The following is a 14,429-nucleotide window of genomic DNA, read 5'->3' as shown; positions in this document are numbered from 1 at the left end:
TGTGTAAGTGTGTGTGAAGGAGGGGAGGTTTCAGACAGAGAGGCTTTGTACCGGCTGCCAAAACAAGGGTGTTCCGGTTGGGGAAGTGTTTCAGCTGAATCTCTAACGTGCACACACATACACACACACACACACACAGTGGCTCATCACTGGGACTCTGCAGCAGGATGCTGGATTCCCTAAAAATACTTGTGAACGGAGAGACGGAGACAATGGAATGCTTTGTTGGGAATGTTTCTGCCTCTGTGCTTCCGGAGAGGATCGTCTCAGTGAACACTACCAAAACAGTCAGAACTATCTCTTCTGCGATGGTTCTGCCTCATCCGCAGAAGAGAGACCAGAAAAACTGTATTGCTGTCTTCCCAATTTGTTTGTTTATTTACTCTCTTTGATGCTTCCTCTCCTATCTTACCCTGTCAGCCCCCTTCTTTTCCCCGTCTTTTGCTGAGGGAATCCTCTGACATCTCAAGGGTGTGTCCTGCTGTACATTCCTCTTCTGCCTCAGAATAATGTTAAAATTCACATACTCCAGCAGCTCAACTCCAGCTTGATGTTGATTTCACTGTTTTGTTGTTAAAGGAGCAGCCTGCGGTTGTATTAGAGATGATACAGATGGTTTGAGCTTAATGCTGAATAGATTATACATACAGTGGGGTTCTAAAGTTTGGGACCCCAGGTAAAAATTTGTATCAATGTTCATAAAGAAGCCAAAAAAAGATTGGAAAAATCTCCAAAAGGCATCAAATGACAGATTAGACATTCGTATAATATGTCACAACAAGCTAAATTTCATTTCCATCATTTACACTTTCAAAATAACAGAAAACAAAAAAATGCCGTTTGCAAAAGTTGGGGCACCCTGCAGAGTTTATATCATGCATTTGGAAAGCGGAGACCTGACCGCACCATGGATTGTTCTCAATCATCGTCACGAAAGACAAGGTGATGTCAATCTTAAGGTTTTATGTGTCATGATATATTGTCTCTAGACGTTTATGCTCCGCTTTTGTTTTTGATAAAGAAGTAAAAGAAAATTGCAATACTCAATACTAATAAATCACAATACTTCTAGAATTGCAATAAATGAAAATCACAACATAAATCAATGTATTGTGAAAGAATCAAATCGGGAAAAAAGCATATTGTCCCAGCCCTAGTATCTATAGATTTACTTCTATTTTGATTCAGGAATCTGCTTTGAGTTTCTCTTTCAGCTGAGTTTTAGGTTCACTGTCATGTTGTATGAAAAGTTCATGAATCCAAATGTTTCATATTCTGTCTCGTCTCTTGTCTTAGGGTTTGATGAGCCGTCTGCGTTGGTAGTGTTACTGGAAGAGGAGCTGGTCGTGATTGACCTCCAGACCCCCGGGTGGCCCTCTATGCCCACCCCCTACCTGGCTCCTCTCCACTCTTCAGCAATCACCTGCTCCTTCCACATCTCCAGCGTCCCTCCCAAACTCTGGGAGCGGCTAGTCAACGCTGGCAAAGCACAGCAGGGCCGGCAACACCCACACGGGGTGAGAAACAAGCTGCGATCTGCAAAGCAAAGTTTGAAATTTCTTATGTGGCTGTCAGTACTCACGCAATTACAGAATTTCCTTAAACTATTAACACAAGTAAGTAAAACACAAAAATGGGTCATGTACATTGAACAAAATTATAATCCGATCCCCCTCCAATACAGTAAATTTGCGCATTTTAGAGTGACCTTTTATGTTGGCCAGCCTAAGCAGGGCACACCTGTGCAATAATCATACTTTCTAATCGGTATCTTATCATTCCAGACCTGTGAGGTGGATGGATTATCTCTGCAAAGGAGAAGTGTTCACTAACCATAGACCGTATATGTCACTAACACAGATTTTGAGAGAAATAAACCTTTTGTGTACATAGGAAAAGTCTTAGATCTTTGATTTTTTTTTTTTAACTCATGAAAAACGGGGGCAAAAACTAAATTGTTGCGTTTATACTTCTGTTCAGTGTATTTACTTACCAATGAGCCGATACATTTACATGTCAATTTGTCCAGGATATTATTAATAAGCCCATTATCTGAACATGTCTGAAATCTTTATTAGAAAGAAAATACATCTAATAATGTTTATGACATGTTTATGTCTAAGACATCGAAAGTGACAAAACACAATTTTTTAGAATGTACGACTTCTTTTCATACATTTTCCATGTTGTTGCTGCTTTAGTTCTTTTAGAAACACTGGCTAGTGAACATTGTTAATACGTTTATCAGACATTATTTTAGCATCAACAACAAAAAAACATTAGACATATTTCTTTCAGGACCTACATTTATTTTCCATGAAGTAGAAGCGATACCTGCTCAGTAAAATGTAGTGGCAGCAACGTCTTTTGATTCTGTGTTACTGGTGGACTGCTGTGGCTGTTGGCGGGACACTGTGAACAACACGATAATTCAGTAAATTGGTTTATTCATGGCCACAGGGATTTTCAATTACAGGAAATCCAAAATGCAGGTAAACAACTTAACCTGAGAGCACTTTAAACAAAGTTTGGCCAATAGCCAGACTCCAGCCATCAACACCAATCGGTTTACATACTTTGTAACTTGAATCTGTGAGCATGCTGGTCTGTACGTACAGAGTTTAATTTGGATTTCTACTAAATGGCAGGTCAGGTCTCATATCAAGGCTCAACTGCTGCCACTGATCATGAGTGGAGAGCAACATAAATGATTAGTAAGGGAAGTGGAATTATAGATGTTTATAGTAAGGATGTTGAAGTTAAATGGGTGGTATTACTCATGGTGCTTGTACATCTGTGCTCAGAGGCTGGCACCTAAATAGCTTTGAGGAAGCCTGCTGATAGTGTGTTAACTTTAAGAGCAGCTTATAGCAGTTTAAGGCTTTGCAAAGGCTTTGTAGCTTAGATCAGCTGTTAGATCAGTGGCAGAGATTACACAGTTGCACATATACACACACACACACACACACACACACACACACACACCTGGTACACTTGTAAATCATCGCTGTCTGTCTGTGATAGGCCAGACCGGAGAGACTGGCACTAAAACCGATTGAACTCAACAAAGCTGAGTTTTGTGTGTTTCTGTGTACACACTCTCATCCAAATGAGATGACTTTGTGTCAAGGCCGGTACATTTTGAGCTGGAGTTTATAGTAAAAATTGAAAGTGTTAGCAAAAGGGTTGTTCAATGTGTGAGTTGTTTCTCTTTAAACTTTTTAATATGATGGAGTTCTAACTTTTCTCCAATCTCTGTCTGTCTGTGCAGAGTTGGCCCATTTGTGGAGGTAAAAACCTGGCTCCTCCACCCAAACAGCAAGAGCTGCTATTGACAGGGTACACACACACACGCACACACACACACACACAGACATTTTTGAACCAAACCATTTATCAATTAATCTATAAAATAATTGTCAGATTATTCAATAATGAAAATAATAATTAGTTGCAGCCCTATCTGAAACTTTACAAAACTGGTCTGTCTCATTCTAAATCTTTGATCTGAACCGACAACAGACATTCATTTCAAGCACAACAATGTCAAAATGCCCCCCTGAAGCTCTGCTCCTCCTTCCTCTAAGGCAGCCTCTCTACTATAAGTCTCTGCCAAATGCTAGGACAACCCTCTCCCCTCCCCACTCCAACCTCCTCTCATACATACTCAGCAAAACGTGCATTAATCTGTCTCTCGCACAGTAGGAGTTCCATTAGAATCCCCTCTCACATGGTTGTCGTGTCTTGGCAAAGCAAGGAGTAGGAGAAGTTGGTCTCACACACACACACACACACACACACACACACACACACACGTGCGCGCAGCCACAGGCTGCACCCACAGGCTGCACCCACAGGTTGATCCACTTTTCTTACAAGACACAAATCTGGCACAAACGTGCTGCTTTCTAGTAAATGTAAGTGACTAAAAGCTGTATGGAGATGTTTTTCAATGTCTTGTCTGATGTGAACCACATGAATGTCCTGCATAAAACTGGATCTACATGTGACTTGTCCTGACAATGAAATTAGTCAACATTGCAATTGCAACAAGTAAATCCTGGCATGATGTTGTTGACTGCAGATGTTTGGCAGAGCTAGCATTAGCATGGGGCCTTATGAGACTAAAGCATGTAAATGAAATATAACAGCTGGATTGATTGGAATTCAGGGAGGCACCACAGTTTGTGAAATATCTTTACTACATTTAATGGATTATCATTACGTTTTAGTACAGACATTAATGTTCCTCCAAGGATAAATTGTGTTAAATTTCTCTTTGTCCCATACTTATGTTCTTTTATTGCAACCTCTCTAGCTGGAGGTGGGCTATATATTAGAAACCGCTAAGGCTGTATGGATGGTTCCTATGCTGTGCAGGTTACAACGCCTATTGATGCAAATTTTGTAATTATGGGATATGTAAATAATATTGACTTATCTTGACCTTTCATTATAATGCAATATAATTTAAGAACTCCGAGCTACATCCTTAGAAATGACCATACTGTAGTGTTTAATCCACACCTCATTATTTCAGTCGAAACTAAAACAGACCATTATAAAGATTATACAGGATTTATTTTAGGGTTTTTGCGTTGGATCAATAAATGTGCTTATGTGTACCTAAAACCCAAAGTGGCAGAGAATTGAGGACTGCCCATAAATATTCATAAATACTCAAAGGAGCAGCTATTTAGACAAATACACACACCTGCACATTCTGATTTGCATTAAAAATCAATTATGTTTTTTAGGCATGAGGACGGCACTGTGCGTTTCTGGGATGCATCAGGTGTTGCTCTTACTCCGATGTACAAACTCAGCACAGCCAATGTCTTCCACACCGACTGTGACCCTTGCGATGATCCTCAGGACGCTAGCGACGACCCCGACTTGCAGCAGGAGGAGGAATGGCCTCCCTTCAGGAAGGTGAGAACCGAAGAGGCGAGCATCAACTGATATGGAAATGAAGTAAAAAAAAAAGGGAGTTAAAATCTTTCCACTAGAGATCGCTCGCAGGATCTTATTTTACAGGCTGTGGGAGTAAAAGCAATCTGTGTGTTACACAACACAGTCAGTCCTCTCACACTACATCTGTGGCCTGATTTTCTCATCTAATTGTTTTCATGTGTTTGGGTCTCAGACAGGATCCACCCCATTGTTCCTGTTGTTAAAACTTGACTCTGAAGGAACCACTGTCTGATTTAGTTTTAATGGGCTGTTTTCTGTGCAGAATTACTTTTAAATTAACTGATTCAGCCTCGGACTAAATAATTCCATCTGGAGCAAATCTGACTGAGTAGTTTGGCTTTGGTAGATGCTGATGGGAAATGGAGATGGGTCAGGAAGCAAAACACTCAATGAATATTTAAATCAACTGGATCTACATTTGGAAAGGTTCCTCAGTGTTTAGGCGGATGAGCAAGATTTCCCTTTTTTATTTCCTTCACTAGGGCTCAGTAGGTGGCTGTAACCAACAGCTTGTCATCATGTGTTAAGAACTGGATAGCAGAAATGGTTTATAAAAGAGTAGAAACTGATTTTGAGAGATGCATTTAACAGTGACACGTACAATTTGTCTTTGGCCTGTTGTCTCTTCTTTTCTTCCTATTCATTCTTTTGCTCCCCCTACCTTTCCTAGTGTATCCTGTGGCAACAAAGCTGCATGTTCAGGAATGTGGCCCTCATATGGGATGAAGAGCCTTTCCCTTTTTTTTCTCCTATGTAATGAATTCCAGACTCTGTGAGTGCGTGTGTGTGTGTGCGTGGGTGTGTGCATGGGTGTGTGAAGAAACAACTAATGTGAGAAGGGATTCTATTGGAGCTCCTACTGTTTGCAAGAGACAGATTAATGCACGTTATGATGAGTAAGGGGGGGGGGGGCATTTGCCAGAGATTAATAGTAGTGAGGCTGCTGTAGAGGAAGGAGGAGGAGAGCTTCAGGAGGGCATTTTGACATTGTTGTGCCTGAACTGAATTTCTTTGTGGTCGGTTCAGATTAAAGATTTAGAATGAGACGAAACAGTTTTGGACAGTTTCAGATAGGGCTTCAACTAATGATTATTTTCATTATTGATAAATCTGCCGATTATTTTAATGGTTTGGTTCAAAAATATCCATCCCAGTTTCTCAAAGTCACAGCTGATGTTGGTAAAAATCTCTGGTTTTGGCAATAAGATTTTCAGTAAAGAAAAAAAAACTCAGAGAAACTACTAGCTCCAAATATCACTCAGCCTCTGTAGGGTATTGTTTGCATTTATCTTGCTAATTCAGGCCTACATGCGTGTTTGTGTGTAGGTGGGCTGTTTTGACCCGTACAGCGACGACCCCAGACTGGGCATCCAGAAGATCAGTCTGTGCAAATACAGCAACAAGCTGGTGGTGGCTGGAACTGCTGGACAGGTACATTGTACATACAGTACAAACATATGCAAATGTAATAATCTCTGTCATACATCATCTTGGGTTGTTTCTAGGAGCCACAACACTGGAAGTTATTTTTCTGAAGACCGTTCTATATTTTTATAAATGTGGCTAAAACCCACCAAACACCACGGGCCCTATTTTGCACCCAGCACAATTGACTTTGTACACTGGCGCATGTGTCGTTCCTATTTTACCCCCCAACGCGCAGCGGAATTTTCCCTCCACAGACGCACGTCGGTAAATTAGGGAGAAGAGGAGGCATGTTCAGGTGCAAATGTTCCCTGGTGCTGTTTTGCAGTTCCGCCACAGACCAGGACAAACCTCGTCTAAAGTCAGTGGTGCATTATTCAGATGCTATTTTAGGGGCTCTCATCTGCACAGACGCAGCAGTCCCCATTTTGGTAAACCACACATAATTACACACATATTACTGAAAATGCCTTTCAGGTGTTTGGATAGGTCAGAGACACTTTACAGTACAGGGCCCTATGTGTTTTTAGACATTTAAGGATGTTTGAATATAATTTGAAAATATCCATTTAAATAGAGATAATAGTATCATTTTTGCAGGGAGGCTTGTACTATAAACATTTCAAAGTAGAAGTTTAAGTTTATTTTATTTTGAGATTTGAGATTGAGATTTTGGGACAGTGTACTGTATATTAAAAACATTTTGAAGAATGTAAATGTCCAGGTTTATAGCCAAAGTCTAATTCCATCCAAATTACATACTATCCCAGCTAATGACAACATTCGATTTGTATGGAATAGTGTCATTGTCAGCTAGTTGAAAGGTTCAATTGTCAGACAAGCTCCAGAATAATCACACTAACCTGTGCTACCGATTAGTGTCTTGTAAACTTGTAAAGTAATACTTATAGACACTGACATACATAAGAAAAGGAACATTAACCATGAAGTTTCTTTACTTCTTCATTCTCTCCAGGTGATTGTTCTGGGTCTGAGTGATGAGCGTTCGGACCACTTGGTTGACGTGTCGGTGGTTGATCTACTGCAGGACAGGGAGGGCTTCACCTGGAAGGGCCATGAGAGACTGGAGCCGCGCCTTAAACCCGCCCCCTTCCCTCCCGGCTTTCAGCCACTGGTGCTGGTGCAGTGCCTGCCCCCGGCCTCTGTTACGGCGGTGGCTCTGCACGCCGAGTGGAACCTGATCTCCTTCGGGACGAGTCATGGATTTGGCCTGTTTGACTACCACAGACGAAATGCTGTGCTTGCCAGGTTAGGAACAAACACTCACCTAGCTCATGTCATGGTTGTGTTTTTATTTCTTTTCATATCTTTCCTTCTGTTCAGATTACAATACTCGTACATTCACATTCAGTGAATAAGACAAACATGCTACAGCAGTCCCTCACAATATTGACAGTGTTATTGCAATCTGAAAACGACATGCATCACAGTGAAGGGGCAAAGCCAGTAAAAAAAAAAAAAAAAAAAAAAAAAAAAAAGGTCAGACAAGCTGACAAATTCACTACTGCTCTTCATGTTCTCCTAGATGTACCCTGCACCCTAATGACTCCTTGGCGATGGAGGGCCCCCTGTCCCGAGTCAAGTCCTTGAAGAAGTCCTTACGACAGAGCTTTAGACGCATCCGTAAGAGCAGGGTGTCGGGGAAGAAACGCACCATCACCACTACACCTACCAGCAAGGTAAATGAATGTCTTCTTGGTAGAAAGAGGGCCATACAGATCATACAGACTGAATACAATTCTGCATTTTGTGACTGTCGTGTGCAGGTCCAGGAGGCCAACGCTGCTCTGGCAGAGCAGGAGGACGTGGCTCCGATACAGCGAAGGATTGAGCCCCGGTCTGCAGACGACTCGCTGTCTGGAGTGGTGCGGTGTCTCTGCTTCGCTGACACCTTTCTACGTGACGGTGTGTTTACTTACTCGTTGAGATTATGAACAGAATGTGGAACTCTGACTATACTGTAACATTGTTTTTCTTTTCTTTTTAAAGAAATGGTTGGAAAAGTGAAATTTTGAGGTAACCAGTGTCATTTTCCACAGCACTAACTGTATGTGCTGTATTTCTGTATCGACCAGGTACACACCATGGACCCACACTATGGGCAGGCACCAACTCAGGCAGTGTGTACGCCTACGCTCTGGAGGTGCCCGGCGTTGGTTTGGGGCGTGTGTGTGAGCGGGGCGGAGCGGGCGAGAGCAGTGTGTGTGTGGAGGCATTGTTGGGGAAAGAGATCCAGCTGATGCACAGGGCCCCCGTGGTGTCGATATCTGTGTTGGACGGCCGGGGGAAACCGTTACCGGACCCTTACGAAGCCTCCCAGGACCTCTCCATCGCACCGGAAATGACCAACGCTCACTCTGTCCTCATCGCCTCGGAGGAACAGCTAAAGGTAAAGGCTGGGAAAGAAACCTGGATTATATTGCATTAAAAAGCAAGTTTGTATTTGTCTAGTCAGTCAGCAGGTATGTTTTTCCTCATTTGGATCAACTTTGCAAAGACAGTTCAATTCCTTTGATTTTTTTTTTTCCCATTTATTTTACATATATTGACCAACACTACCACATCATTTCAAAATTACCATACAACGTTCATACTGGGTTTAGTAAACCATGAAAAGGGGCTGGCCGATAAGGAGAAAATCAGATGTAACGATAATTTTGACCAAATACCTCAATGTCAGTACCGCAACGAGCAATAAATGTTAAGTTGAGAACATTGCATCACTTTACTGTAATGCACCCTTTAAAACCAGGACAAGACTACATGTAAGCCATTTATAACTTTTCGATATCCAGCATCTAAGAAATCGATTTAAGATCCATATATATTGCCCGGCCCTACCATGAAAGACTGATGATGGTACAGTTTTAAATACTGTCTCTCTGTCTCTAGGTGTTCTCCCTCCCCAAGGTGAGCGCTAAGACCAAGTTCAAGCTGACGGCGCACGAAGGCTGCCGGGTGAGGAAGGTGGCCCTGGTGGTGTTTAACTCCACAGTTCAGGAAGACTACAGCGAGCACACACTGGTCTGTCTGACCAACCTGGGCGACATGCACCTCTTCAGCATACCTGGCCTCCGACCACAGGTGGGGTTTATGGCTTTGTGTGCGTTGGAAATGTGTGTGTTGGAAAAGTCTAATTAAGACAATAGGAGAGTTAGTGTGTTTTGTTTTGCTGAATTATTATTATTATTGATGCACTGGTTATTATTATGCATATTTTTGCGTGTCTTTAGGTGCGCTACGACTGCATTCGCAAAGAAGACATCAGCGGCATTGCATCATGTGTCTTCACCAAGAACGGACAGGGTGAGGAAAATACGCCTGATTATCATGAATGTGCAGTCAAAATTTCCTCTTTTCTTCAGGCACTGAAAGTTGCAAGAACATTGCATTATGATAATGACTTTCACATTCACAAAACTGTGCAAAAAAAAAGTTAAAGGGTCATTTCACGCAGATTACATCCAAAGATATTTTTCCAATTGCCTCATTAGTATCTAGTCATGCAGATAGTTTTATCGGCCAAGGATCTGCTCTTGAGAGTTCTGCCTCTACCCGAATACAGTGTAGGTTCATGGAAATGTGTTTTTGGTTCTTAAGACGGAAAAATGACATCAGCCTGTCTTTCCAGAATAATTGTACCAGACAAACTGTACACTTTACTGTGGGCAGTTTTCACAGTTTGTTTTCACGGTAAAAAATTGTTCCAAATGAATCACAAGTTGAATGTGGTAACAGTCTTATTGTTGTCTGGTTGCTTTTCTCCGCAGGGTTTTACTTAATCTCTCCTTCAGAGTACGAGAGGTTCTCTCTCTCTGCCAAGGTCCTCACTGAGCCGCTCTGCTCTGTTCAGCTGGACCGACCGCTAGAGCCCACACCTGCCAGGTAACTCACACACAGACGCTAAAATGTAGTCCTCAGAAGGATCTTTTGTTTCTACTATGGATCTTTTGTAAGTAGTAAAATGAAACCAGTGTTGTGCCATATAGGTAGCCTCCTCTATCACAATATATGAAATATTATGAAATATCAATGTGTATTACACAGCTTTGTGAAATACTTGATTCTGATTAGTCAGTTACAGCATTCTACAGTCTGCTATTCAAAAATAACAGACCACTGCTATGGGCACAGATCTGATCAGAGACTCTGGAGGAACATTTTCATATCAATAAAATGCATTTCCAAAGTTTACAACAGCGACCCGCTCAATCTACATTATCCCTTACATTTTATAATGTCATATTTTTTTGAGAAAAATATAACGTGTTAATAACGTGTTAATGGATAACATAGTCAGGCCGCCTGTTGTCTGTTTTCTTATCCCACTAAAAGTACCTGACGTACCAAGCCACTTCATCACATTCATTCACAAATTGTATTATAGAAAAAAAAAAAAAACTTGAAGCTTATCTGCTGCTCATTGATTTGGACGATTTCCAGGGACACAGTATTAAGGACTCTTTGTGGTCCCTGGACCCCACATTGGAAAGCACTAAACCTACTGTTCTTAATGCTCTCTCTTGGGCTACCACCAGATCGCACTCAGCTGCGTGTGAAATTATACTTTCACTGTTATTACTTTATCATTATATATCTACTTCCAAAGTAAATGGTGTGTGCTCATGTGTGTTTTCAGCGACGGTATGACGCCGCAGGCCAACGGAACCCACAAGAACCAAATGGGTCAGGCTGAAGGTATGTCTACACACACACACACACACACACACACACACACACACACACACACACACACACACACACACACACTCCTTTTGTTAGTTCTCTCCCCCTGTCTGTTCTCACTGTTCAACACCCTCCACTCTCTGAGCCCCTTAAACTCCGAGCAGGGGATGCCCTCCGGTCTCCATGGTAACCATTCACTATGCCCCAGCACCTCCCTCTCTGGCAGGAAATTATGGTTGTTATGGAGACCAGAGTGGGGTTTGTTTATGTCTTAGTGGACCTTTAACTGGACTGAGATTTGAATACCTGCCCATGTAGTCAACAGAGAAGACTCCATTTTGAAAAATTGTAAGCATTAATGCAAGAACTAAGTTTAAAATAAAACCACAGCATTAGCCAGTGTTACAAAATGAACAAAGCAAGCGGTTTAAAACATAATGCAGATTTTACTTAAAGTATTTTTTCATTCTATGATTCATCTTTTATATCATTTAAGCACATTGTTGGGGTGTCATTGTTTCTGAGTCTACTGTCTAAATTGTGATCAAGTGTTTTTTTCTTAACTGCTTGCTTAAAGTGTATTTAGCAACACATCACTGTCAGTCTCCCAGATAGGAACATGCTTCATGGGTTTCTCCCTCACAGGGCAAACAGAAGAACCTCCCAGCTCCCTGTCCTCTCCCATCCTGGACACCCCACTGGACTCCCCCCTCAGCTTTGCTGACCTCACCCTCGACTCGACCGGAGAAATCACTGTGGAGGACGTCAGGGATTTTCTAGCGTAGGCGCAACCATTTAGATTTGCAGCCACCTTTAGCTTGTTTAAAAAGTGTTTTTTTGTTAAAAATAACAACAATCATTTATCATGTGCTTTGTGTATCTGCCGTGCAGCACTGTGGACGAGGCAGAGAATAACCTGAAGAACATTAAAGAGGAGGAGGGACGCTCGGCCGGCATCCTCATTAACTGAACAGGTGAGAAACGTTCACACAGACTCATCAGGACGAGCAAATGCACGAGCTCGCACTAGCTTAGAGGCAACTCTGGGTATATGAAAGTGTACACACACACACACACACCTGTTTCTAATGGAGCTGGTCAAGAGTGTGCAGACTTCAAAGAGTTGTTCTGTCTGAGCGCTGCATTCCAATAACAAGCCCTCCCCTCTGTTCTCCCTCCACCCGGTGTCTTGGAGAAGTCAGAGGAGCAGTAATCTTTTCCATCAAGGCCCATTGAACAGACGTGTGCTTTCTAAGAGTGTTTCATACTGCAGCTTAGAGTATTTCTCTTCACTGTCTTTGTACTGTACTTGGAGATGGCCCAGTGTTAATTTGTGAAGCCTTTTAATTCAGCGCACCAGTTTAAATTCAATTATGTCCTGGGTTCTAGTCCATTGATCCAATTTAATGTTTGACAATCCAATCAGATCACAGCTTTTATTCAGCTGTTATCAGCACGTCTTCTTGGTTGACTTTATAGTGTTAATATTTCTTTTATTTTCTATTTAAAGACCTAGAGAAAAAAGATGGACAGCAACTTTTTTGTCTACAGGAAAGAGATAATCATCCCAGCTGAAGCGTGTGCACTAATTGCACTCATCCATTCAGTTGTATCACTCTCTGCATTTCCATAATCAGGAGGTAATGGTTGCTGAAGCCTCCCTGCTCTGTCCGTTGGTTAACAAGGCTCTCCTTCATCTTTTAAGCTCTCTGCTTCCCTCTGGTGGTGCCATTTGAAAATATAGACAATACTTTAAAAAAAGAAATCATAGTATAGTATGTTGAACTGCATATTCTGTAATGCTGTCACTTTATTTTTTTAATATGTAAAATTCCATTGTATTTGTCAAATATATATATATATACATTTTTAGTAGTTTATATTTGTATGTTAATTTGGGCAACCTTTTTTTATTAATTAATCTGTCGCTCATCCATTTTTTTTACTCTATAAAATTTACAGGCATGTAAAAGTAGAACTTCCGAAAATTCCCACAATTAAGAAGCTGAAGCCAGCAAAGGTTGAGCATTTGGTTTGATACAATAACTTTACACTATAATGTTTTTCCTCAAATGAACGTAAGTTAGTATGTTTGTAATATGAACAAGACAGTGGTGTACTTCTCGTAATGTCTTTAATTACTAGTTTCTAGAATAACATACGATTATTTCTACCCTCCCTCGGTTAACATGGTGTGCTAAAGTGTTGGCATGAAGCCACAGACTGATGCTTTTTTGCCCATCTTATTGTTCTTGATGTATTACAGGGACTGGGATGGACCGGATTTCAGTGCTGGACCACAAACATCTCCCATCATTCCACTGTGGAACCCCCAGCCAACACTCTGCACTCTCCTGTTAGCCTGGCACAAACTGGGAGGAAAGCCTTCATACGGACAAAGAGTACAGCATTCCAGACTCATGTTGTTTTGTTCCTCCCACTTGAAGAACTACATCTTCTTATATAGCCACTTTGGAAACATGACCTTGCCTCCCACATGGAACTAGAGACAGCCTACCTAGCACAGTGTGGCGCCTGGATGGACTTGGAGCAAACAATTCTGATTTCAACCACTAAAAGCAGAACTGTCTGTCATCCATCTTGACGCTCTGTGTGGTCATTCCTTTCTTCCCGTGGTGAGCCGATGGTTATGAAGCGTTCTCCAGGCCTAATGACTGCGGCTCAGCCTTCGAGGAAAGGGCTGTTAACGTCCCGCATAGGAGACTTACCAGTGACGTTTCTGTGTTTTTATTTTTCTATCCACAGGTTTTTTGGCGTGCTTGGATCGTTCTGAGGTTTCCCAACAGTTGGAACTGGAATTGGCGCTCGGTCGCCAAATTGCTCTCTTTGATTCCTTGTGCCCATAGTGGACGTGTCGGGTTGTTTTGCACGTTACTTAACACCCCCACAGCCCTGTGAATGACCCGTGTTTATGAAATGAGGATATCCAGCAGAACGGGATTATTGTGAAGTTCAAGAAGACTAGGAAATGAAGTATTTTGAATATTTGAGTATTAAAGGCTGTACGATTTGTATTCTTCCCGTCTGCTATTAGGTGCAGTTGAATTGCTGCACCCAGTGTCCAATGTGAGCCGTGGTGGTGCGGAGATCAACTGTTTTTGAATGTGTGAGCCGATATGTACACACAAGCACATCACCACCGAGGTTTTGGGAAGCTCAGTCTACTCCTTTTGGTATTGAAGAACAAAGTACTTGGAAAATGAAGGTGTTTTTTAATACAAATAATGACGTTCTATTACATATGTTTTGTATGGCTTTTGGAGAAAGTAAAGATATTTACAGACAAAAAGAAGGGGGGGGGG

At 41.7% G+C, this 14,429-nt stretch overlaps 1 protein-coding gene across 1 annotated transcript in view; it reads left to right on the top strand.

Moving 5' to 3' along the window:
- Positions 1-14,362, top strand: part of llgl1 (LLGL scribble cell polarity complex component 1) — a 30,072-nt gene extending 15,710 nt beyond the window's left edge. Inside the window, exons 6-20 of the mRNA XM_034894409.1 lie at positions 1,167-1,517; positions 3,272-3,339; positions 4,758-4,932; positions 6,301-6,405; positions 7,376-7,668; positions 7,946-8,099; positions 8,187-8,325; positions 8,496-8,809; positions 9,313-9,504; positions 9,654-9,726; positions 10,191-10,305; positions 11,060-11,118; positions 11,752-11,887; positions 11,998-12,080; positions 13,373-14,362. Coding sequence (XP_034750300.1) covers positions 1,167-1,517; positions 3,272-3,339; positions 4,758-4,932; positions 6,301-6,405; positions 7,376-7,668; positions 7,946-8,099; positions 8,187-8,325; positions 8,496-8,809; positions 9,313-9,504; positions 9,654-9,726; positions 10,191-10,305; positions 11,060-11,118; positions 11,752-11,887; positions 11,998-12,076 — 2,253 coding nt within the window. The 3' untranslated portion in view covers positions 12,077-12,080; positions 13,373-14,362. The remainder of the gene's footprint in view (positions 1-1,166; positions 1,518-3,271; positions 3,340-4,757; positions 4,933-6,300; positions 6,406-7,375; positions 7,669-7,945; positions 8,100-8,186; positions 8,326-8,495; positions 8,810-9,312; positions 9,505-9,653; positions 9,727-10,190; positions 10,306-11,059; positions 11,119-11,751; positions 11,888-11,997; positions 12,081-13,372) is intronic.
- Positions 14,363-14,429: the final 67 nt, after the last annotated feature.

Source organism: Etheostoma cragini, chromosome 15, assembly GCF_013103735.1.
Source record: "Etheostoma cragini isolate CJK2018 chromosome 15, CSU_Ecrag_1.0, whole genome shotgun sequence".
Classification (NCBI taxonomy): Eukaryota; Metazoa; Chordata; class Actinopteri; order Perciformes; family Percidae; genus Etheostoma; species Etheostoma cragini.
This window is presented reverse-complemented; position numbering and strand designations above follow the sequence as displayed.